Raw genomic sequence first — 26,755 nt, 5'->3', positions numbered from 1 at the left:
CAGACTCCATGTGTTTTGTACACCAGTGCACAGATCAGATTTGACTGGGGAACCCTCTCTGTAGAAAGTTTCACGCAGAAAAAAATGGGCTTTGGACACCTCCTATTGTTATGTTGTGGTAAAGTCATTATTTTAGCCCTGTTTTGGTGTCTTATGTCTTTGTGCCGCTTAAGGCATGTAAGGATGCCCCTGTTCTTTAGTGTTGTTCTCTAAAGGTGGTCATTGGTGCTATTAATGTACCCCTTCTGTAAGAGTGTGTGAAATATTTAGCTTGAGGACATTAGCCTGTATTTCTGTAGCATCTTAATGTTTCACACAGCTAGCTATCTATTCAAGGTGCAAATGCCTCTGCCCAGGGATATGGATAAGTTGTCATAGTCATAACATGAGCAGACTAGTTTGGCAGTTTTGTCAAGTTCAACCTACTAATGGGGGTGTCAGACTTTCTCAGTTAGGGACAATATGTGCCATACAAATCAAAAACCATCAGATGGTGATGCTGACCACATGTCCTAAGAATCTGACCTCTTTTTGAGAAGACAGTGTGAGTCAATGCTGATTGTACAGTCCTGTAGAACAGACTCTTCAGGGAGGTTTTAAAATAGTATAACAGGAACACCTATGCAGTCACATTCACAGCCAGGCACACATAAAACACAACACTGACATTTAGCCCAGCAGTGCACTCTTCACTGTGCAGTGGACTGGTCCTTTCTCAAAGCTTGAGCACATATTGTCTTCAGAAGGGACTTTTGTGGTAATTGTAACCATCCATCCATCCATCTTCTACCGCTTATCCGGGGCCGGGTCGCGGGGGCAGCAGTCTAAGCAGGGACACCCAGACTTCCCTCTCACCAGACACTTCCTCCAGCTCCTCTGGGGGAATCCCGAGGCGTTCCCAGGCCAGCCGAGAGACATAGTCTCTCCACCGCGTCCTGGGTCTTCCCCGGGGCCTCCTCCCAGTGGGACATGCCCGGAACACCTCCCCAGGGAGGCGTCCAGGAGGCATCCGAACCAGATGCCCGAGCCACCTCAGCTGGCTCCTCTCGATGTGGAGGAGCAGCGGCTCTACTCCGAGCTCCTCTCGGGTGACTGAGCTTCTCACCCTATCTCTAAGGGAGCGCCCAGCCACCCTTCGAAGGAAACTCATTTCGGCCGCCTGTATTCGCGATCTCATTCTTTCGGTCACTACCCAAAGCTCATGACCATAGGTGAGGGTAGAGGAGGGTGTTGCAGAGGCGTGTCAGCCAAGACAGCCCCACAACATCCAGAGACTTAAGGTACCCAGGGCGAATCTCGTCCACCCCCGGTGCCTTGCCGCCGGGGAGCTTTTTGACTACCTCGGCAACTTCAGCACAGGTGATGAATGAGTCCACCACTGAGTCATCAGCCTCCGCTTCCATAATGGAAGGCGTGTTGGTGGGATTGAGGAGACCCTCAAAGTACTCTTTCCACCGTCCAACCACCCCCTCAGTCGAGGTCAACAGCTCCCCACCTCCACTGAATACAGTGTTGGCAGAGTACTGCTTCCCCCTCCTGAGGCGCCGGACGGTTTGCCAGAATCTCTTTGAGGCTGACCGATAGTCCTCCTCCATGGCCTCCCCGAACTCCTCCCAGGCCCAAGTTTTTGCCTCTACAACTGCCCTTGCTGCAGCACGCTTGGCCTGCCGATACCTATCAGCTGCTTCAGGAGTCCCACAAGCCAACCAGGCCCGATAGGACTCCTTCTTCAGCTTGACGGCATCCCTGACCTCCGGTGTCCACCACCGGGTCCGGGGATTGCCGCCACGACAGGCACCAGAGGCCTTGCGGCCGCAGCTTCGGACAGCTGCATCGACAATGGAGGTGGAAAACATAGTCCACTCCGACTCAATGTCTCCAGCCTCCCTCGGAATCTGGGTGAAGCTCTCCCGGAGGTGGGAGTTGAAGATCTCCCTAGCGGAGGGTTCGGCCAAACGCTCCCAGCAGACCCGCACAGTACGTTTGGGCCTGCCGGGCCCGTCCAGCCTCTTCCCCCGCCAACGGATCCAACTCACCACCAGGTAGTGATCAGTTGACAGCTCAGCCCCTCTCTTCACCCGAGTGTCCAAAACACAAGGTCGAAGGTCAGCTGACACGATTACAAAATCGATCATTGACCTCCGGCCTGGGGTGTCCTGGTGCCAGGTGCACCGATGGACAACCTTGTGCTCGAACATGGTGTTCGTTATGGACAAACCATGCCCAGCACAGAAGTCCAATAACAAAACACCACTCGGGTTCAGATCGGGGAGGCCGTTCCTCCCAATCACGCCTCTCCAGGTGTTACTGTCACTGCCCACGTGGGCGTTGAAGTCTCCCAGCAAGATGACAGAGTCCCCGGTTGGGGTGCCATCCAGCACCCCTCCCAGAGACTGTAAGAAGGTCAAGTACTCTACACTGCTGTTCGGCGCATACGCCGAAACCACAGTGAGAGACCTCTCCCCAACCCGGAGGCGCAGGGAGGCGACCCTCTCACATACTGGGGAAAACTCCAACACATGGCAGCTAAGCTGTGGGGCTATAAGCAAGCCCACACCAGCCCGCCGCCTCTCACCATGGGCAACTCCAGAATAGAAGAGAGTCCAACCCCTCTCAAGGAGTTGAGTTCCAGAACCCAAGCTGTGCGTGGAGGCGAGCCCGACTATATCTAGTCGGTACCGCTCGGCCTCCCGCACAAGCTCAGGCTCCTTCCCCCCCAGCGAGGTGACATTCCATGTCCCCAGAGCCAGTTTCTGTGTCCGGTGATCAGGTCGCCGAGGCCCCCGCCTTCGACTGCCACCCAATCCACTCTGCACCGGCCCCTTACGGTTCCTCCCACCGGTGGTGGGCCCATGGGAGGTCGGCCCCACGTCGCTCCTTCGGGCTAAGCCCGGCCGGGCCCCGTGGGGAAAGGCCCGGCCACCAGGCGCTCGCATTCGAGCCCCAACCCCGGGCCTGGCTCCAGGGTGGGGCCCCGGCTGCGCCATACCGGGCGACGTCACGGTCCTTGGTTTTATTTGCCTCATAAGGGGGTTTTTGGACCGCTCTTAGTCTGGCCCATCACCCAGGACCTGTTTGCCTTGGGAGACCCTGCTGGGGGCATTAAGCCCCCGACAACATAGCTCCTAGGATCATCTGGGCACTCAAACCCCTCCACCACAGTAAGGTGGCGGTCCATGGAGGGGGGTAATTGTAACTTTTATGGTAAATATTATCCATTATTATTAGGCACTGTTGATATCTGCAAGTATCCAAATGTAAGTGTACCCACGCCTGAAAGTAAGTGGTATTGTGCACCCCTTGTATTTATGTGAAACCACACACATACTGTGCTCAAACCTGGTCTTTAATTTACCCCTACAATTTGTAATCTTTCCAACAAAGTCAGCTGAAAAAAGGCTAATGATTGTTTTGCTTTCAACAGGAACACTTTTCTTTTCAGTCATTTAGGAAAAGCGTTATCCTTGAATAATAATGTGTTTGCGTCTCTCCTCTTCACTCAAACTGAACAGTGGGAAACTGTGATGGACGAAGCGGATGGCTCAAATGGCATCCTTGAGACTGTTGCCATGGAGCAAACAGACAACCTGGCATTGAGAAATAGGCCAACTGTTCGTCAGTGTGGATCTTCTGCTTTCATTTAGAAGTGGGAGTGAGATAACATCCAGTCATTAGTGAGTGATTACAATGCCAAGGCTCCATCCCTGCCCCCAACACACACGCACACACCACACACAAACACACTCCAACTGAGATGTAAACAGTCAGGCAGTGCTCCAGGAAATACAATCCCCACACTGCCGCTACCCTCAGGCAGGATTTATACTGAGGAGGATGTTTTCCAATGTATCCTGCTGGTATTGTGAGTGTGTGTGTGTGTGTGTGTGTGTGTGTGTGTTGTGTGTGTGTGCACATGCACACACGCTCTTTTTTTTTTTCTTTCTGTGTGCTTGTGTATGTACCCTGCTTGTTGCTTGTGTGTCTAAATGCTCTACTGTATTCATGTATTGTTGGTGTGTCTAATCACTGTAGTGTGATCTGTGTGTTAAGCTGAGCCCCCCTCCGTAATCTCCATCCCTTCACATCGCTTTTGTTGAATGATCTACGGAGCAGAAACAGCCTAAGTCTGATTCTTATTTAAAATAGACATTATGGTTCACAGTAGATTTCACATGGATTGGACCAGATGATGAGGCCAGGAACATGTGGGTGTGTGTGTGTGTGTGGGGAGTGACGATGAGTGGGCTGTGGGTTGGCGGGAGGGGAATGGGGGTGGGGCAGCAATTTCCTGAAACGATGAATCCCATTTATTCGCTGAAGACTGTCTCAATTGCCACACCAGCGCACAAAGCTTTTTAATGCTTTAATTACGTCTCAAAGGAGCAGGGCAGAATCAAATTAGAGATTGTCCTACATTTAGGTACTCTGTGTGTGTGTGTGCACTATGCAAATTTTACATCCAAGGGAGTGTGTGTGTGTGGGCTGTTGTGTATCCCTGTGTATGATTCATGGCAGTGAATATTTGTTCCTCTGGCAGCCAAGCATCATACATAGAGTCTTATCACACCCCACACACAGATGTGCACACACAAAACTCTCTCCCTCGCACACACACACACACACACACACACACACACACACACACACACACACACACACACACACACACACACACACAGGCTTTCTTACACACTCTTGCTCATCTTTCTCTTTCACAGCAGTCTAGGCTTTTCGTCTGTAGCATAAACAAAAGCATACGCACACACACACATTAGCCTTGCCTTTCTACTGCACAAACATATTCGCTCACGCAGCATGCAGGCACCTTTTTTTTTGTCACAGCAGATGGCATGTGTCACAATATTACGGCAGTATTTCATTAACATTATGGGCATCCATCTGTTGTGGGCTCTCAGGCCCCTGTGGAGCACCTTGTTTTGGTCACTGACAGAGAAATAGATAATAAACATTGTTAGCAGTGTATATTGCAGAGGATTTGGAGGGGCCCACATACTCTGGCTGTGTAGCAGCAAAAGAATTGGGGACTGTGAGAATTTACTTTGCTGGATGTTTAATCCAGTGTTTAGGCCATTTGGATGATTTTGATACAAAACATACTGGAACCTGTTCTCTAAATGTGTTCCAAACTACTTTAATGACTTTGTCCCAGCTCTCTTCCAAACCGGTTGGCAGCATTTTGTGCTATAATGTGCATTGACTTTGCCTACAATTTTTCTTACCAGCCAAAACTCCTTTTTTGCTTTTCTGATTTGTCATAGAAATCTGTGAAACATTTTCAAGTACAAAGTAAAGTGTGACATTTATCTTCTTCCAGATGTTGACCACTGCTTAGAGCTAACTACTACTTTTGCCCTCTTTGGCAAGCACTAATCCCTTATTAAAATTCCCCTGTTTCTTATAATCTTCCTTTGAGTTGAATGTTGCTGTCAGTGATTTATTCCTAACTGTAAGTGCAGAGTAAATGGAATTTGTAAAAAGTACCAATGACAGCTGATAAATACAAAGACAGGTTGAACAACCAATCATAAATAAGAACAAGAAGCACCCTTTGGAAGTCATGGAAGATTTAGAGCCAAAGAAGGGCTGATAAGCAGCAGGCGCACTGTTTTTTTTTTTTGTTAAAAAAGTAATTCACTTTCCTAAAGGCTACAGAAGTTAATTATGCCACCAAGTGTAATTTAGCCTGTTAACAAATTACTTGTTAAATGCAAGGCTAAATGAAGATGCAAGTCAGTCACAGTTGTTTTGTGTAATTTGCTCAACCAAGCCACTATAATGTGGCCTGTTGTGTGTCTCAGTTAGTAACAAATTTGCATTATCATGTTTCACAGGTTCATCATCACACAATTATACATGATTAAAATTAAAAGCTGATGGCTGGTAGCCACTTGGAAAACGCATTGTTTTGTCAAATTATAATATGCTTAATTAAAAATGTTTTTGTGACACATCCAGCATTGTTGAATAAGGCTTGAACTACTCTGTTTTGGGAAAGACAGAAAATCTTTTTTAATGGAAGTCTTAATCTGCTCCTTATGGCCTTGTTTTTTGCTCCCTTTCTTGCTTCCTATTGCTTTTTGATGTCTTTGTCTTGTTTGGTTTCCTCTGCCTCAACTACCTGGGGCAATTGACTCAGAGAAACTTTGGTATTTTAAACGTTTGCATGCTGCACTTCATGCAGAGGAAATCAGATCTTGAGCAACAACTCTGCCCTCTGGCACAGAGGGCAACCTGTACATAGACACATATTCACATACACAAAAGCAAACACACATAGTGCAATGTGAGTTGCATGGCTGCTTGTAGCCTTGTGTTGACACAGGCTTTGTGTGGCACAGACCCATATAGCTGAGCTGTTGTTTGCTGAGTTTGGTCAATGCCATACTGGCTGGAGAGATAATAGAAAAGGTTATTCTGCTTTACAATTGCAGCCTCTGTCTCCAAGCGGCGTTCTGGGTTGTGTGGATTGGGGGTTGGATTGTGTGTGTGGTGGTGGCATGATAATGTTAGCACTTTGCATGATATTTTGAAAGTCTAATGTGGACGCCGTAGTTGTCACTGTTTTATGGCACTCTTTTTTTTGCTGTAGCTGTTTGTACTTTCTCCAACTTAACAGATTCTGAGTTCTCTATATGTGCCATGATATAAACTTGATTTCTACTGGTCTTTAAGTGTCAATGGTTTAACCCTGGGAAGCTTTAGTAAGAATTAATCCCCAACCCATAACCATGTTAGCCAGGTACTGCCTACTGAGCCGCAAAGCAAAAAAAAGATTTCAGCCTTTGAAGTAAGCAGGTCTGTTTCTCCAGCCTGAAGCAATCCTGTTGCTTAGCATATTCTGTAGCCACGGTTCTGTGAATGTAAAGCAGCCTATTTGTAGTTTAAAATGAGGCAGAGCGACTTGTCGTGGGGTGCAGGTTACAAAGCGACAGGTCATTCCTAACAGCAGTGGGCTAGCTTCCCGTAAGTGCTGCAATCAGATTTCTGATGTTTTTTTTATGCCTGCTCAGTCGTAGTGGGAAAATGTCGATTTTTTTTTTTCTTCCCCCACCTGACCCATTATACAGCATGCTGAGAAATAATGAGATTTTGTTCCTATTTGGGTTTGATGCTTGCTGTGCTCTAACACACAACCAGTCCATGCACTGCTGCCTGGGGAATGTAGTGTGGGCAGAATCACAAAAAGGGCTAATAGCAACACCCAGGCTAGGTGAAGAACGATGGTGTAGCTTGCTTTGTACAACCCTGACAATGTCTATTTTACATGGCGTAGGTGGCATTTGCACAGTTTTATCCGAAGTTCTTTTTATTTTCATTTACAGCATTGCAGGCTAGAATATAGAATTAACTGCTCGACTAATACTACTACATAGAACCAAAATAGGTCATAGTAATGCTGTCAGTTTAGACGATTCGCTCTCTTGTAGGTCTACTGTTTACCTTAGATTTTCCATTACATAGGCTTTTATGAAGCTATTGTATTTCTACAAACTATGTTGTTTATGTAATATGCAATTAAGAGTACAGCAACAGAATACACAAAGAGAACGGTTTAAAGGTGAAAACCAATATTGTATAGTTTTGTCTGTAATCTGTATGTCAGACAAAATAATTATGATTTATTATATTGATGTGTTGAAGAATACAGCAGCTGTAAAAACAGTCCTAGCCAAGTTCTCTGTAATAATATTTATAAAAGTGTATTGCTGTCATTATTCATACAAGAAAGATTTATTCTAGCAGCCTGATAGGTTTGCATGTTGTCACCCAAACTGATGTTGGACTAACAATAAGGAATCCTGAAATAATAGCGCACACTGAATTATAAGTTTGACTCACTCATGTGTCATAAATCAATAGGCTGTTATTGCTCACGGCATGTGCTATTGTTCGTAATAGCTCTGGGTAATAACTCTTAAGGTTGCCTCAGCACTGTAAAGATGCTCCTGGTGCCAGAACAAGGATAGATTGAGTCTGGGTTATGTCTATAGAAGGTTAAATAGGGGTGTGTTGAAATCTATTTATGGCTAATTATGGCTGTGTGTGCGTTAGACTTTGTGTGCAGGCGTATAATTTCACAGTGATAGAGTATATAACAGAGCGCTGCATGTGCAGGGATTTGAAATTTTGGCAGTGACAATGTGTGTGCATGTTACTCTGTACACTTTAAGCTTTGATTCTACACAGCCTTTCGTACATTTGGCCCCTCATATGTGGAAACATAGTTGGCAACAAATTCTTTAGTAATGCTGTACTCGTTGGACTGTGGCAAATTGAAAACCGCTTGATTTCATGTTCATGTTTTTAATTATTTCTCCCACTCTGCTCTCTTTCACCCCACCTCATCTTTGCTGCGTTTTCTCTTTCCACTTGGTTTTGACTGTAATTTTTTTTCTCTTTGGCAGGCCTCATCGCAGCAGCTGAAATTCACAACCTCTGACTCCTGTGACAGGATCAAGGATGAGTTCCAGTTTCTTCAAGCACAGTACCACAGGTGCAAACACTAATACACATTCAAAATCACACAAACGACAAAGAGAACCAGCTACAAACGACAGCCTGATAAGTATAGTGTTGTAAGAGTTATATCCCTAGGCTGTGTTTGTATTACCTGTATATACTATGTTAAACAACTAAATGGAGTGAGGCTGCAATAACACACCATTCCCAGGAATGGGTTTTAATGTAGATGTATGTTTTTTCCAGCACTGTTTTGTCACAGCTTGTTAATAAACACCAACACTGAACCTAGACAGTAAAATAACACTGCTACAAATCTATACTCACTTCACTAAACTAAGCACTACCTAGTTTGCTGGAATCCTTCAACAAATTATTTAGGAATAAATGTTTGCAGAAAAACACAGTGAACGTGCAGTAGCTGTGGGTAGTGTGATCAGATTGAGACGTCTGTCTGAATCTCTTACCACACTGAACACTAAAGAAACATTCTTCATTGACTCATACCTAAATCAATCTCGTTTACCCTCGGCTATTGATCTTCCTTTAGTGCTTAAATACAGCAACTGTTCTAGAAGTCTGAGGTACTTTCAACGTCCAACCTTCACAGATCTGTTTGGTAGCCGTAATAAAAAGGGGGGCAGGGGGGATGCCACAGGGCCTGCATCTCAGCAAGAAATCCTCTCTTTGTGAGAGTGGAGTCTTTGAAGCCTGCCTTCCTTCCTGAGGAGGTTGGTTTGTTCCTCTGTACCTGTACTCCCAGAACCTTCCAGAGGCTTGCCTCTGCCGGTTACAGAGACAGGCAAAGGCAGATGAAAGCCCGACATATCGTGCAAAATCCCCGCTCTGGTCTGTTCGCTCTTGTTTGCAGAGGATTCTGATGCTGCAATAACACCCCCTGTGTCTTCTTCCTTGTCTTTGGTTTTTGTAATTCCCACAACGGTGAGCAGCACCATTTAACCCCCTTCAGAGAGTCAGGGCGCCGTTGAAAGAATACCTTTTTTGTCTGAGCATACAGAACATGCATACCGTTCCTATTGACTCAGGAGGGAGGCTGGGATGTGGTGGGGGGCTTGGGGAGACACAGACAAGGCTTTGTAGCAATCTACTGATGCGCTGCGCTTGTCTGTTGCTGAAGACTTTAAAAGGCAAATGTACTGCAGGCATTCCCCAGGGTATAGTACCAAGTATTGTAGCTGTCGTTGTCTTCCTTTACGCACCCCTCTACGCCACCCTCATTCCCCCACCTCTTCTCCCCCTCCCCTCGCTCACATGCATAAATAGATCAGGGAATACATAAATCAAAATAAAGATGACAGCAGGAGCGATTTAGAGACGGAAGAATCGGCAATAAAACTCCATCAAAGTGTCGTTTGAGAACAGCGGTGCAGGCCCGGGGGCTGCTGAGCACCAATCATTTCAGGCACAGAGCCAATCCCAGGTAGGATGGCAGTGGGGACGCCTGTTGTCATGGCAACCCACCACATAGCCTACGCATGTACACAGGGATAGCAGGAAGGGTTTTAAGTAGGTGGGAAGGGGGGGGGGGTGTTTTGGATAAGTGGAGGCTGCTGTTATGTACATAGGAACAGGCAACAGCATAAAATTGCCCATCAGCTCCCATCAATAGAATACACCCCATCCTCCATGTGCCTTCTAACCTATGTAGTTTACAGACGTGTGTCTACACCAGGACACTACACACCTCAGTGATGTATTTGAGCTTTATCCACACTGCAACAAGTGCTTGCCAGTTTCACATCTTCTACTAGGGGCTGAGACTACCTGTGGGTAATCTCCTTTCAGTGGTTCACTTTTCCTTTACACGCTGTATGCACATTAGATTTTTTGTATGCAACAATATGACATGGGGGAGTGTTTTAGCAGCCAGTCATTATATTGGTTACATCCAAGTGTTTTTTTTAAAAGCACCTTGTGTATTAGGCTCAGCATGATTTAAAATCTCATTTTTAATTTTAATTTACCATGATTGAGGATAATTTCAAAACAGAATAATTGCACATGTGGTCATAGTTAGGTCAGTCTCTGAGGTAGTAAGAGCCTCTCCTAGGACATCTGTGATGGTAATTGATCACAGTGCATGCGTCAGAACAAACTGGAATGCTGCTATGAAGCTGTTAACTTTATTTGCATTTGGGTAGAGGTTCTGTGTAGTGACTGTGGTTGGGAGCACTACAAAAGACTCGATGAGACATGAGGGATGTTTACGTGTTACACAAAACAAAGATATTATATTTCAGAGTGCTTTGTGCAGCGTTTTTATGTTGTAGTTTATAAATTAGGTGACAAGATGGTCCTTCTCTTACTGCAGATGAGCCACGTTAAACTCCTTGTCTTCACTTTGAGGAATTCTTCTTGATTCTTGATTCATTGGTTCTTGATTCTTTGTTTTCCGCTCTTGTAAGAATTGATTGACAGGCGAACTCAATGATGTTTCCTACCTTAAAATAGTGAATCATGTCTCCAGTTGTTCTGTGGTGAGATAAAATAGATAAAGTGAACATAGGCCCAAGCTGGGCTCACTGTGGAACTGCTGTTTAAATATCCATAATGTTCAATATTACTGAATCTTAAAGTTAGAGCAAAGATGAACACTCAACCAAAAACTGAATCTTCCAGCACTGCAGCTGCTGCAATAATTATAGAAGAAGCACGACACTGCGTATGAGTAAGCTCACATTATTGGCTGGGTGTAACACTGTGTTCAGTCTGCCAGTTAAGACAGCGATGAAGAGTCAGCCAGCGCTCGCTATAATCGAGCTGTCATTCCTGCAGACAGCTGAGAAGAACATCCCAGCATAAATGTACACACACCATCAAACAGGTTACAGATTTATCCTAAATCTGAACCCACTCACCGTGTGTCTGTGCCTATTTTTATGAGTCGTGCTCAGTCCTCACATCAGATCATGCCTTCTGAGACTGGCACGTTGAAACTGGCTGCTTCAATCAAAATCAAAAAGGGCTTCTTCTTTTTTTTTTTACCTCTGCCATTTTTATTTGACAATGAGGTTGACTTGTTGACACATCCTCCTTTGTCCTGTCGCCTCGCGTGACATCAGTGCTGACATGATTACAGCTAATGGCTGTCACAGCCACTGGGTCACAGGCAACACGATAACACTATTTTTAGACTTTTTACTTGGCTGTCTCTTCTCAGATTTAGAAAGCAGCCATTTTGGGGCTCGCCTCTGGAGTTCAGAACAACTTTGACCTCTTCCTGTCGAAGAGGCAGCTAGTAGAAGTGAGGATGATGATGGTGGTAATGATGATGATAAAGGTGGAGGAGGAGGCGATAATGATATAGATGATCATGGTGGCACAAATAATGAGAACGGAGGTGGTGCTGATGATGATGAAGGTGGAGGTTGGAGTGATGATGAAAGTGATGACAGAGCCGCTGGTGAAACTGGAGGTAATGATGATGAAGGAGGCAGAAGTCACCTGGTGTCAGCACTTTAGAAGGAAGACTGTCGAGCTGAATAACAAGTTCTGACTCTGTGCTTCCTTCCTTTGGCTCTCTCTCTCTCTCTCTCTCTCTCTCTCTCCAGTTTGAAGCTCGAGTGTGACAAGTTGGCCAGCGAGAAGTCAGAAATGCAGCGTCATTATATCATGGTGAGTCAAGCTGTGTGTGTGTGTCTGACAAAATGTCCTCAGCTACTTTTGTTACTATTGTTCTTTTTTTACAGATTATGTTCGGTGGTCTTTAGTTTTCACACCCTTTTTTGTTTTTTGTTGCCTTTTTTCACTGTGCCTCCCTCCCTCATGTTGTTTTAATGGCTGTTCTTAAAAGGATGATTCTGGTTTATAACATCTTGGCCCACAGTTTTAAAGGTTTGGCAGTCTGTTCTATGCACTCACAAACACAGTACTCACTGAGATAAATGCTGAGATCATGCAGTAACAAACATTCAGCAAAAATAATAGGGGCGGGTGTAATGTTGATTTTGAATTGATGACCCCTTCAAAAAATGATCAACCCTGATCAAAGGTTGATCTGTCATCTGGCTGTTTTAATGTTCACTCATCAGAACCATTTCAGAATGGACAGAGAAAGAGGTATCGGATACTAAGAAGTGTTCATTCACATGTGTTTGTCAATCTTTGTTTTTTGAAATTATTATGACACTGGGATGTCTGACCATAAATTTCTTATTGTGAACCTGACTTTAATGCTAAGATTTTCTATTTTCTTTTGACAAATGTTCTAGTCCAGATGGTATGTATAAGAGTTTTTGCACAAACAAAGAATCGCATCCTCCTGATGCAGACATCTGTTCAGAAAAGGCTAAATCTATCGTGGTTAGTTCAATGGCATCACAGTGCCTTAAATGTAAGGCCATAGTTGAAACAGATCTGGAATTATTCCTCCATTGTTCACTTCCTTTTTGTTTCTGGAGTTACTGTATGTGCGACTGCTCTTTCCCAACCCCCATTCGTTTCCTTGGTTTCCCCCTTCTGCCTCTGCCTCTCTTCACACATACACATATACACACATCAAACCCGCACACACATGCCTGCTCTCTGCTCCACCTCGGGACTAATCTCATTGTTGCTGGCCGTAGCCGTGTAGCCGTCTGATGTTTTGCCTCTAATTGATCCTCTGACTGGCTTTAATCTCATCTAATCTGCGCCGCCGCACTGCTCTTTCCACCTCTCTCCTCCACACACATACTTCTTGTGTGTGTCTTTCAGGCAGGCATGAGTACACACAGTTTCAGTCAGGCACTGTCAGCCTTACAGCAGCTGTATATATTACACACATTTTTCAACACAAAAATGCAATCATGCAAAAGCTAATAAAAAAATCCATGAAGTCATATTTACTGTATTTTGCACTATGCACATGTGGAGGTTATTGTTAATTGTGCAGATTACAGATAATAGTGGACTTTTCCATGGTTTTCAGAAACCCAGCCTCCCTAATGACCTAAGTCTGCCTGATTTCGTTGATAATCAGGAAGGTTTCATAGCCTCGAGCCTTGATGTTATCAACACAAGCAATCAAAGGAATATGGAAGGTTTTATTGTTAACAGTATATGAAGTGAAATACAGCTTGCAGCTGTTTTTTCTAGCACTATTAGACACATTTGTCTATTTTCTTTCTAAAAACAATGCTGTCCCTCCCCTTGACTCCTTTGTGGTACCAAATCAAAGCACTGAAAGAAACCAGATAAAGCTGCATATATGCAAACAGCAATCAAAAGTCTGATGTAAGGACGTTTATCTCGGTTTGTCTGTTTAAATGTTTTGCACTAGATTATACACATAAAAGGCACCAAACACTGTTGTGTAATGCAGGGAAAAAAGAAAGCAAGACAATCGCACAGTCTCTTGTGTAATGGAGGACAGAGATTGTCAGAGCTATGAAAACCCCTCGTAACATGTCTTTAGTTAATGTCACATGCACAGCCAGGGACACAACAGTGTCAGTGTCTACAGTTAAAAGTCCACATACTGTCACAGTGACATCTCACCAATTAATACAGGTCTGACATCTGCTTGGTACAGAATTGCTGGCTCTGCTACTAATGTGTGCAGTGCTGATGAGCTGCCATTTTTGTTGACCTTTTTAGATGCACTCTATTACTACGCATAAACAGACCCAAAACTTGCAATAATATGACAGGATCCGACCTGGACCTGGATGACTGTGTAAAACTTGGATCTGTATAGATCAGGTAGTAACCATAAAGACCTTCAAATTAGGTTTTAATTAAACTGTTTAAGGACAGACAAACGTGTGAATTATCTTCATTTATTTCCATCTCCCAGCTTACCTCAAAATGTTGCCATAAAATTGAACTATGAAAGCAATATTGCTGAAACCATATACACCTTCACTCTGTCTTAAATGCACACACAACCAGCCATGCACATGCACACACACAGCATGCACATACACGCGCCCACGTTCAATCGCACTTCCACTCCATCAGTGGCAGGCCCAGTCTTGTATCCCCACAATGACCTCCCCCCCTCCTCCTCTAATAGCATATCAGGTTGCCCCACTCCCCCAGCCAGCGGCAGCACCTCCATTTCCCCAGCGCCGTAATTACTTTAGGGAGCTTCCGCGTGGGCACACAGCTACAGAGAAAAATACTGCGCACATGCACGTGCGTTCACATACAAGATACTGTTAGTGTGAGGTTGAACAGAAAGCAACAGTGTGTGTGTGTGCGCGCATGAGAGCAAACGAGTGACATAAATGTGTGTGTGTGTGTGTGTGTGTGAGAGAGAGAGAGAGATCTGTGTGTTGTTTGTTTTCCAGTGACAGAGCCAGTCCCCCTGCAGACAGAGTGGGTGATTAACAGGGTTGACGCCTAGAAGGTGGCCCTCTCATTAACACTGAATACACACACACACAACAGAGGCTCTTTCTTGCCTCTCTCTTTTCTGTCTCAGTATCTGTTTGCAGAAAGGTGCCTCCTCTTTACTTTGTGTGTGTGTGCATGTTTGTCAAAGAGAATACGTTTGTTGAATCCAAATCCGGGATCTTGAGAGGCATTAATATGTCAAACATGTGTTATGATTATTAGAAGGTAGAGCGTGTTGAAGGACAGCTTTGTTTCTTTTGATTCTTTGATTTGATTTTCTGTATTTTAACTTCATTATTGTTCCCCACATTTACAGTTTGTAGCAAGCACTGCTATAAAAAGCCTTTTAAATAAATAGAATGTAATGTAAAATACATGAAAAATATTTCACTTTACAAACAACGTGTATAAAACTTGTTTGCGTGTGTTTCACTTTCTGCATCTGTACACAGCTTGTATGATGTATGGTCATTCTAGCTTAAGAAGCTTTTGGAAAACAAGCTAAAGACTGAAAAAATACCATTTCCCTTTAGAGTGTAATCTAAATGCACATTAACTTCGAACATGATTTGTCACACAGTTAGTCAGGGTAATAAATTGATGTCCTGTGCAGAAGATTTTCTGGAACAGTTTGATACCTGTGTTGTTATAGCTTGTTTTTTTCTCTGTCTCATTTCAGTACTATGAGATGTCCTACGGGCTCAATATTGAGATGCACAAACAGGTACGTCTACACTTTTGAAGCATCACTCTTCTATTCCTATCACATAGTATTTTAAACTGTTGTATGGCCATAGGACATTGCTTGTGCAAAGAAAATTGAACACAGGGGGACGCCTTTTCTGCTTGCCGGGCAGGATGGACTCTGAAACTGAGGGGCAGCGTGTTTATGAAGCTAGGGAAGAAAAATAAACACTTCAATCCACCATCTGTGCGTTAGAGGTGTTGATGTAGCAGTTACTGCAAACAGGACTTTTGTCTGTATCCTTTTGTGCGCTAGTGCAGAGATTCTATAAAACAAATTATATATAAAAATTACATTTTCCACATTTCTATGCCCAAAAACATGCTGACCTGTCTGCAGTTGTGTCAGGAAACTGTCTCTTTGTCATAAAGTCATCATCTGTCATTAATCTAGAAAACAGAGTTGTTTCTTTTTTCTTCACATCAGCAGTGAAGACGGCTTCATTTTATCCTCATTGATTGGACAAAGTTTCAAGGACAAGTTTATTGTATTGTAGTCTGTCGTCTTGTCGCCTTTGTCACAGCCATTAAAACCTTGAAGGTGCCAGTTTGAATTCAAATTAAAATTCGATTTTCCTCTCAAAACCTCCAAGGGGAGGGAAAAAAACAGAAGAAACCACCTTATATCTTGCTGCTGTCTTCATGCAGACACAACTCCTGTGCACCTGCTACCACAAAAATCACTAAAGTATCTCGTCAGAGACCTTTGAATTGTTGTCTGATTTCAGCCTGTAAATGACATTTCTGAGGAGTAACATTATTGCCTTTTTATTGTGGTTTATTGTTTATTGATTGATTAGTCCTCTCCCTTCTTAATAGTACAGATTCAGTGAAGACGATGCAGTTAGAGCCAGGAAGGTGTTAGGAAACAGAAATAAAAAGAAGGCAGGGAGGGGTGAGAGGCTGATGTTCATATATCAGTTTGTGTGGCTGAAGCTGGAGGAGTAATTTATGCTCAGTCTGTAGGAGGGAGAGAGCGATGGGCCTCCAAAGGGCCAGCCCTTATCAGTGACCTTGTCTGGCGCTGCCCGTCCGCACACGCACATGCACACAGACGGGCAACCTGTCTTATGATTGACGGCGTGCTCTGACAACCATATTGGAAAGAGGAGTGTGTGTGCTTTGACAAATGGACACACGCACAGAGAAGTCGAAGCTTCCATGATTTAAAGACTCACATATATGCACCCACACAAACTCTGAGGTTAGAGGCAGAAGAAGGGCACCATGATGCATCATCCCCACACACACGCACACACTGTGTGAAGTTTATCACATCTTTTTTGTTTTATCACACAGGGATGAATTCACAGGCACAAGTGGTGGTGTGTGTTTGTGTCCTTTCTTTGTGTGTATATACATTTACTCATGTCATTTAGTATTTGCTGTATGCATCTTTTTTTAAATGTCAGTGTGTGGGTTGAGCCTGTCAGCACAAGCTTTATTGTGTGTGTGTGTGTGTGTGTACTTAGCCTCCTCAATCAGTGTATATGGCCGTATTTTCTCCTTTGTGTGTCTTACTGACACATGTTCATGAGCGTTATTTTTGTTCTCCTGTTATTCTGTGTGTGTGGGTATATGAGACTGTATGTGTGCATGCTTTCTTTGTGCACAACGTGAGTGGGTGCGGAAAGTCGCTAGTTCCATTAGAGAGTTGAAATTGAAGGGGATGTGTGGAAACGAGTGTCGAGGAGCATTCATGTCTAGGCTTATTGTGCAGAGCTCCCCTCTCTCCTGCTGCTCCTCCTCCGCTCCTCCCCCTCCTCCTCTCTCCACCTCTGTCTCCATTTCCCTCTCTTTCTTTCTCTCTTGCACTCTTACACATTCAATTGCTCCCTCTTGATCACTCTGTCCTACTCAATTCAAAAAATGCCTCTCCACTCTATCCGCACCCTCTCTCTCTCTCTCTCTCTCTCTCTCTCTCTCTCTCTCTCTCTGTGAGGAGAGAAGTGAGGTGGAGTTGTGGATTAAACATGTTGGGAATGAATGATGCTGTTGCTGGGTCTTTTGTTAGTCTGTAGTCTGTTGTTCTGTTCTCTTTGTATGTTTAGTGGGGACCTTTTCTGAAGCTGTGCTCTTGTGTGCATTTTGTAATTATACCGTGTAGACGCTTTGACACATTCGCTATAAAAAGCATGTTCATATTGAACAATATGAACAAAAAAAGCCATACCAAACACATGTTTAGGGACATGTGCCCCTAAAGTAACTCTTGTTTAGTGATTGATTTATAATTGATGTCTATTGAGACATGCTGAAACTCAGGGTTGTCACTGTTTTGGTGGCTCCTGATTCCACTGAACTCTGGGTTTAATCTAAATACTGGAAAAGTGGTGGAGTACATGTGGAGCTGTTATTACTGACACTTTTTTCTGATATGCGATTAAGTTGGAGTTGCTTCCACTACCTAATGTAGTGTTGAAGTAAGTACAGCACCATTCAGTCTGCTGTTTTAGAGCATAGAATGTGTTACTACTGGGAGAGTAGTCCCCAGTAGCAAAATGTCAACAATTGAAAACCCATTGTCTTTGAATGCTTCAACACTAAAAAAGTAAAGAAGAAAAAAAGAGGCAAACTATGGCAAAAAATGTCAGAAAGCAGCAAATGTTATTTCACAAAAGTTAGGCTGTACTCTTACAGGTTTTTGCATTATAAAGAACTCGATTAAATTCCCCTCCCCTGATGGTCAGATTTGTGATTCAGATTCAGCTGTGGAACTCAGAAGGGCAGAGCTGGCTGCTACTTTTTGATTTAGAATCTTTTGAGAAAAATAAATCTATAGTCAGTGTAGTTCTGTCAGGAAGCAATTCTGCAACTCACGCAGTGACAAAACCAGGACACTGAGGAAGTCTGTGCAATGTCACGTTTGTTTAGGCTGTCTTTCACACTTCCTTGCAACACATTTTAAATCATCTTGCTTCCTCAGAGTTGATACAATTTAAAAATGCAATAGATTATAGTAATTGAAATCAAAATATATATCCATACATTCAGTCTATAGTAAATACTTAATGTTTTAGTCCAGCCTCCATTTCGGATTGTATGTAGGTTTTTTTTGTTAGAGAATAAGTGCTCCAATTGCACTCGAGAACTGCTAAAAAGAAGCAGAATAAAATGTAAAGTGAGGACACAAGAGAGAAAGCAGCATTCAGAGGAGAAGATGATAGAGAGCACTGATAAAAGGAGAGACAGAAGCTGGGTCGGGGAAAAAAAACGACAGACGGAATAAAGGGCACTGAAAAAGAGGAACAGTCATAGTTAGCATGGCGTGAGTCCCGCAGAGACATTTTAGAGAGACATTTTAGAGATGTGAGGGAGATTGTACGTGTAATGATGAGCGGATAGGAGTGAAGCGCTTGATGGGAAACTGTGCTCTGCATGCCTAATGACTGTTAGGAGGGCCCCTCTCTCCTCATCGCGCCACGAATTAGACTCTAACACAATTACTGCTGCTTTGCATATCTCAGACGGATTGGATGATTACCAACCAAATGTGATAATAGACCCGCATGTGAGAAAGATAGAGAATGTTCATGGCGTGAAAGAGAACAGTGTGTGTGTGTGTGTGTTTGTGTGCTTGCACCGGTAATTGTTACTTTTGTGTGTGTCTCTGTAATTGCGTCCAAGATTTTTGAGAAGAGTATTAAGTACTAGCAACTTAATTAATGAAGTGAATAAAGGGATTCTGATATGTCTGATGTATGTGTGTGAGGTGAGATATAGCTGCCCCAGTTTGGGAAGGTCATAGCAGACGTTTCCCATACTGATGAGATGGTGGTTGGAATCGCTGAATGACAATCTACATTTAATGAGGGTTTAAAGGATGAGTGGTGATAGTCTGTTTTTCATGGTCAACAAAAAAATGCAGTCTGGAAGCTGCAACGGTAATCTGCTAGAATCATGTTCAGTATTTTGTTTTCCTGTATCATCATAAAAATCACTATTGCAGATTTCCTTGAAATATTGTATTTTTGATAGTCAACAAAACACGTAGTGTAGGGACACTGTGTGTGTGGTAGGGACCATGTTCTCAAGGTCCAAGATGCCAACTTCTTCTAAGAAGGAATATGAATATATACGGCCACTTAATTTATACAATTTTAACTCCAAAGTTAGTCCACAAATGTTTGTTTGTGTCTTTTATGTTGTTTATTATTTATGTCCCATCTGACATCATGAATGCAGGTCAATGACTCTACGTGGCCAGCAGTGGCTCAGTGGTAGAGCAGGGTTGTCCAATAACCGGAACCCCAGCTCCTCCCTAGTCATTGTTGTGTGTCCTTGGGCAAGGCACTTTACTTTTGAATCGGCGGTGGTCGGAAAGGCCGTAGGCGCACCTTGGCAGCCACGTCTCCGTCAGTCTCCCCCAGGGGAGCTGTGGCTACATCTGTAGCTTACCACTGCCACTGTGTGAATGTGGTGTGAAAGAATAATGCATCTCAATGTAAGCGCTTTGAGTGCCTGCCCAACAGAGCAGAAAAGCGCAATATAAGACCAATGCATTATTAGTATTAATATTATTATTACTGTGTTTTGCTATTATTTTTTTAACAGTCAACAAAGAATGCTAAAATGACCATTTCAACACTGTTACATTACTGCCAATTCCGATCTGAAGTACCTGACTCCCGCAGAGTCATTTTACCCATGAGTGAGTCAATGCCAGTGGCACCCTTTTCTGCTGAAGTAAAAAAAAAAAAAACAGGTGTTAGTGGGATAATATAGTTTTTTTTTTGTCCAGAATAAAACAATATCCAGTATATAATACTGTATCAGTCACAACCTTGTTTTAATACTTAAGAACTATTAGTATGTTGACATTACTGTGTTTAACTTTGTACTGGTTTTCTGCATCTAGCACCTGAGCTTGTCCTACTGTCGCATGCTCAAACTGCCACCTGTGGAAAAGGGTGTGGGGGGAGTTACATAGTTAGACAGGCTGTCATTCAGTCACTGCTTGCACACATCCACATAGTACAGAGAAGAGGTCTAATTATGCACCTTAAGTGAAACCACCTGTTTACATGCACTGATGACAGCCAGGCAGAACTTGGATTCACATTGGTTTCTGTGTGGTGACAGAGCAGACTGTGTGTGCGTGTGTGTGTTGGTGTAAGTAAGACACTAGTAACACTGCTGCACTGGATGACAGTGCGTCATTGTAATGAACCTTTGCACTGTATTTTATTGTGAATCACACACACTTACTGCTCACTACCAAATTGTGTGGTCACCTGCAGAGACCCGCACTGTTTACTCGTCGTTGTTTTTTTTTTAGGCTTTAGAACAAAAATTATGCATTTATGGTTCATTCTTAAAGGTTAAAGTTATTAAGGGATGATACAGACACATTAGGGAAGACACAAATATTGAGTGATCAGGTGACACGTTGATTTTCATAGGATTTGTTGACTGTAACCAAAACAAAGAACAATAGCAACATTATCCGTCATCTTATTCATTTTCCTTCTACAGGCTGAGATAGTGAAGAGACTGAATGGGATTTGTGCACAAGTCCTCCCCTACCTGTCTCAGGAGGTAAGCGCACACACACGAAATACAAAAACCTCACTAACCCTCTGACCCTCAGAACTATTCTTTACATCCTGGAATGAGATCACCCTCATTCCCGCCTCATTACCTCTCCACCTCTGTGACCCTGTGCTCGGCATCCCTCTTCCCTCTTTCCATCATTCTTCATCACTCACTTCCTGTCTTCCTTTCCACCTCACTTTCACCCTGCCCCCACCTTGATTCGCCACTGCCATATTCAGCCTGCCCCCCTCCCCCTCCTTCCTCCCTCCCTCTTTTCCATCCCGCTTCTCATTTCCTCTATACATGTGTCTGTTTGTGTGTGCTGTGTGTGTGTCAGTGTAATAAATGGTTGTGTGATTCAGATAAGCCATGCTCTTATCTGCCCACCAGGGGGTTGACCTCCACCCATTACGACACACCAGCCAACCATCCATTCACCACTGTCGCACAAAGGTTTTGTGTGTTTGTGTGTGTGTGCATATATGTGTGTGTGTGTGTATGACCAGATGAATGGCTAAATGGCCAGAGAGGGAGGGGGGGGGGGGGTGCATCACCAGAGAGGGTTGTAGGGTCTCTGCTGGGACTATTGATATTGATCTAACCTCTCCACCTCTCTCCCCCCCAAACTCTCCACCCTCTTGTTTCTGTCCTGCTTTTATTGTCTTTCTCACTTTCCTCCTCTCGCCCCCCCCCTTCCTCCCTCACCCACCATCTCGTCTTCAGCACCAGCAGCAGGTCCTGGCGGCCATAGAGAGGGCCAAGCAGGTCACCCCTCCAGAGATGAACTCCATCATAAGGGTATGATGTTCCAGCCCCCAGCCCTGCCCAAGGGTCTGATGATGGCTAGAAAAGTGCACATATTGATCTGTATGATCAATTCTATTTTTTACTTAAATGACACCTTTTTATGGGTTTGTTGTTTGAGGGGAAAATAACTTTGGTGCCAGTTAAAAGACTGTGCTTTAGCCAGCTAACCCCAATCCTTTGTTTCAGCCACATTAGCCCGCTACTCTTTATCAAACTCCGCCCTCTGCTAGCTAGCTGAGCTACTCCATCATTTCACCAGAAGTTAAGTATAGCCTAGCCTAGCCACTCCATCATGTTGCTATGAGTCTGGTCTTAGCTAGCCTAGCCCCTCAATCACCATGATGCATGATTCACAGAGATGCGCTGCTTTTATCTTTGTGTCTGCTGCTTGAGATACAGAGGATGCCGGGGTGCACAGGTTACCCTGCGTTAAGGGCCGGGGCCAGTTTCCTCACTACAGAGATTCATGTGAATCATAGTGAACATGAAATATATATAGAGAGTGATGAAAGTTCAAACACTTGGATTAATTAATTCTCTTGAATAAAATAAAATGTATGTTGTTTGTTTCAGACCAGTCCTTCCTTCCTTTGTAAGACTGTGCTCAGTCTCCCCCTTGTTTTCTTGTGGTTATATATATTGAACATTATAAATAAGTTATGTGTGCAGCAGACTTTCCATCTGCAGCTGAGCGTGTGTTTTAGCTATGATATGTGTGTTCCATCAATCCTATTGTTCCTAAACTATTAGCACCATGCCTCGGGGGTTATATATTAAACATAGCTTGCAGATTTATACTGCGTCTGTGTGTTACACTGTTTTGCAGTGATTTGTGTGCCATATCTGTCCTGCTGTGACTAAGTTGTGTCTGGTTGTCTTCCATGCAGCAGCAGCTTCAGGCTCACCAGCTGTCTCAGCTCCAGGGCCTGGCCCTACCCATGACCCCCCTGCCGCTGGGCCTGAGCCAGCCGACCCTCCCTGCTGTCACCACCTCTTCTGGTCTCTTCTCCCTCTCATCCCTGCTGGCCTCCCAAGCCCTGCTGGCCAAGGAGGAGAAAGCATCACGTGATGGCGTCGACAGCCACCGTGAGGAGGACGGAGACAAGTCTGATTAGACGGCGTCCCTATTCAGCTCTGACTATATCCAGAGACCTGAATCCCCAGATCCTAGCCTCCTTGGTCTTCAGCCTCTCTCCTGGTTTCCCTCTTGTTGACCTTACCTAACATGGGCTTCAGTCCCATCACCACAGCTCCAGCTTCAGACCACTAATAGTCCCTTTATTGGGAGCACTTTGGCACCTGCCACCTGATCTCATATTTACCACACTTCTATAGCCGCTTTTTTCTTTTCATGAGACGGTCTTGTTTGTATCTTGCTCCTCCTCTGTCTCATTTTTAAGTGATATGTGATTTTCCAGTTTTTTTTTAATCTTTCTATTTCTGTTACTTCCTTCCTGCCTTCCTGTTGCTCTGTCTCTCACTTCTTATCCCTGTTTAGTTTCAGTTTTTTCTCTCCTCCTCCCACTCTCCCCCAGCCTCTCGCCTCTGTTCTGCGCACGTCCTTGTTGGGCAGGACTGATCTTTGAGACTGAATGCACCGTTCTGTAGGTGTTGAAACAGACGAACTGTTAAACACAGGGATTCTTTGGCAAGCTGTAAAACTTGTCAGACATAACGCAGGATTCCTTCACACTTAAATCTCTCAAGATGAAGATCTCGCAGCAGATCAGCAGTGTTGATATTTCATGGCATTTCAGATTGCATGCAGGCTAGAAGTGGACTGACTTTAAACAGTGAATTGTTTCAGATTAGATGAATTTTTAAGTTGACAATGCCCCTAAAGCTTCACTCACATCTTGTCCAAAATACTCTGCCTCTAGAGCAGGATCATTGTAATAAGAAGACATCTCCAGATTTTGTGTGTAATCCTAAATCTATACAGAGAAAGTAAAAGCACCTTCTTAGAGCAATCTTCTCACTGAGAGCTGTCAGACTAGATAGCAAACCCCCTGACTGAACCACAGCCCTCTGGAGGGGGGGAATGTTGGATAAATCCACCCGGCACCTTAACTGAAAGGCCTCGTTAAACTGAGCTGACGTAGCACAATGTGCAACACCCTACACCCTCCCTCCCACCTTTTCTCATCTTTAATGTGCACTAATATTAGAGCCAACATAGAGGAAAGTGTGTGCATGTTGTGTGTTTGACAGCAGAGGGCAGCGTGTGTCTTTGAAGAATCCTCCGCACCGGGTTCAGGCTTAAGCAGAAGAAAGGACAGGGCGATGATTACAGGCTGTGTGTCACACAAGGCAAATGGCTTATTTATCCTTTTTTGAGTGTACAAACTTAATATACAGACACTAGAATGGTGACATTAATGTCTGCATGCGGTCAGTTCCAGTCACTGTTGTGGTCCAGGTCTTCATAAACAGTCTGCTTTGGTCTATAAAGGCTCTGTTTCACACTTCGGTGTTTTACAGAGCTGCTCTCTCTCTCTCCTATAAAAACCAAGAACACACAAGCTCCCTGTAGATTTAAATAATGTACAGATGATGGTTCACCGTGCACATACAGGTTTGTCACATATCAGTCTAGAACTAACACTGGGAAAACTCCAAGACCAAACACAGAATGAGGTTTGCTGCCTGAAATCTTTTCACATGACTCATTTCTCTGTAATTTTTGAGCAAAATGGCTTCTCACATGTTAATATTTGAGGGTTTCTCAACCTTCATAGTGAGATGTCCGTGTTTGTTTGGGTACCTTGGATCCTTTTGCAGGTTACAGCCACATTAACTGGGATGCAGTTTAACAGATACAGTTTACAATTCCAGGATTTTTTTTTTTTTACATATATCTGACTCCAGCGATAATCAGACATCTAACCTTAGCAGTGTAAGACCACAAACACTGATCAGCATGTTTGTGTGATTGTTTGATCTGAAGACAGTCTGTGTGTAAAGTTAGTTTTTATATTTCCTTTGCTTCCCTTAGTGTAGCAACACTCTCATTTATTTGGTCTCTGGCATGATGATAAAGCACATTTTACTGTGAAAGTCACCTTATGACATATGCTCATAAAATGGAGGGTTCACGTTTTACACATAAAAATACATGAGGAACCTTCACAATTAAAACCTCCCGCAGATGATAAACAGCTGACAGCAGTGGCTGTATGACTCCATCACTGATGCCCATTGTTGTGTATGTATGTGAATACAAATACATCGGTGTGTATAAACAGTTGTACAGATCCAGTTGATGAACCAGATAAAATGCTGTTGTAACTACACCTGAAGCTAACATGCTAATCTGCTTGTGAATTAAGCTCGCAGCACGTCGTCCTCCCATCTAGCCTCAAACCGTATGTATCTAGTTACATACTGTACTTGTCGTAGTGAAATGCAGAGCGTGAAGACACACACACACACACACACACACATATCAATGCATGTCTGTGGGGGGACTGAGATTGATTTCTTTCTAGTGGAGACAGTTTTTTGTAAAAGATGGATGTTTGATCCGAACTTTCTGTGATCAATGCACTTGTTTTCTTTAAATATTAATCAATATGAGCTAGAAGGAGAATCATAAAACTGACGTTACAAACAAACAAATAAAATTCTATGTATTTGTTTCAGTAGTTGGAGGCGCTGGCCTCTGTATACAGTTATACATAGAAAGCTTTATATGTGTATATGGCTGCATCTTCTCTTGTCTGTCCTGGATTATTCTTGTGCTGTTGTTACAAAACTGATGTGACACCAGGGGGGAAACTGCAGTACATTGACCTTTGACCTCTTTTATCACCCCCCCCCCCCCCACTCCCCACCCCTGCCCTTTACACCTACTTCCCCTCTATGTCATCTCGCATCCCAAACTTTCTGCCCTCATAGCGTGAAGCATTGTAAGCGTTTTGAGCTTTGTAAAGTTCTTTTTTTTTAAAATACTTATTTTGTGTATAATATAAAACCTAAAAAAAAGTGTGTACTTTGACAAAAAATGTTTTGTGTCTGAAATCATAGCTTCATTTAAACAAACAAACAAAAAATAAACTATAAAAAAAACATTTACTATAAATAATATGAAATGTTCTGCAGTAAGGAAGGACTTCTGGTGCCTTACAAATAAAGTCAATCAAACCATAACAAACTTCACTGTTTCTTTTTTTTAGTTATCTGACAAACTACCTTCTGTGTCTTGTAACAGCATTTTTGGGGTGGTTTCTAAGAGACACACCTGCGCTCTTGAAGAAATTTATTGGGGTAATTGTCCAAGCAGGAGGCGTTAGATTATAGGGTGAGCAGCGCTGCTTTTGCATGTTTTAACTCAGTTAGGTTTTTACTTGTTAACTTTAGTTTAATATCTTACACCTGTGCCTCTCAGGCTTTGTTTCCTGTTTATCTGGAGACATGAGTGTCAACTTACACAACCTGCAGGTGGGAAAATATGCTGAGGTTGGTGGTTGGTTACAGTGAAAGTTCTTAGACAACGCACGCTATGAAATAATATAAGCTTTTTATTTTATGATATGATAACTGCTGGACCGACCTTCACTGCTGTCCTGAGAGATATTGGCATCAGCCCGTAAGGAGCATTGACAGACATGTGAGCTGACACTGTCTTAGTGCCAAATAATGACTTCATCACGTCAGTGTGGTGTAGTGGAAATCTTAAAGTATACTGTATATATCTAAAACTGACAAAATCAGCAAATAATTAATGGAAAAATGATGAAGGATTGTAGTAAGAATTAAAACTAAACCACAAGTCTTGATTTGAGCCGGCGTCACAGTTTACAGCAGATGATGTTTTCTTGTAGCTGTGAGTAGGTGCTCCAGGACCAGA

At 43.6% G+C, this 26,755-nt stretch overlaps 1 protein-coding gene across 2 annotated transcripts in view; it reads left to right on the top strand.

Annotated features, from left to right (window-relative positions):
- Positions 1-25,806, top strand: part of tle5 (TLE family member 5, transcriptional modulator) — a 35,216-nt gene extending 9,410 nt beyond the window's left edge. The window contains exons 2-7 of one of the 2 annotated variants that reach the window (XM_028404371.1): positions 8,427-8,515; positions 12,054-12,117; positions 15,500-15,544; positions 21,040-21,102; positions 21,823-21,897; positions 22,797-25,806. In XM_028404371.1, the coding sequence (XP_028260172.1) occupies positions 8,427-8,515; positions 12,054-12,117; positions 15,500-15,544; positions 21,040-21,102; positions 21,823-21,897; positions 22,797-23,021 (561 nt within the window). In that variant the 3' untranslated portion in view covers positions 23,022-25,806. Of the gene's footprint in view, positions 1-8,426; positions 8,516-12,053; positions 12,118-15,499; positions 15,545-21,039; positions 21,103-21,822; positions 21,898-22,793 lie in introns of both variants that reach the window. The other variant, XM_028404370.1, reaches the window with a different exon arrangement.
- Positions 25,807-26,755: the final 949 nt, after the last annotated feature.

The sequence above is a fragment of the Parambassis ranga genome, chromosome 4 (genome assembly GCF_900634625.1).
Source record: "Parambassis ranga chromosome 4, fParRan2.1, whole genome shotgun sequence".
In the NCBI taxonomy this organism is placed as follows: Eukaryota; Metazoa; Chordata; class Actinopteri; family Ambassidae; genus Parambassis; species Parambassis ranga.
The sequence above is the reverse complement of the archived record's forward strand: the minus strand, read 5'-3'. Positions and strand labels throughout refer to the sequence as shown.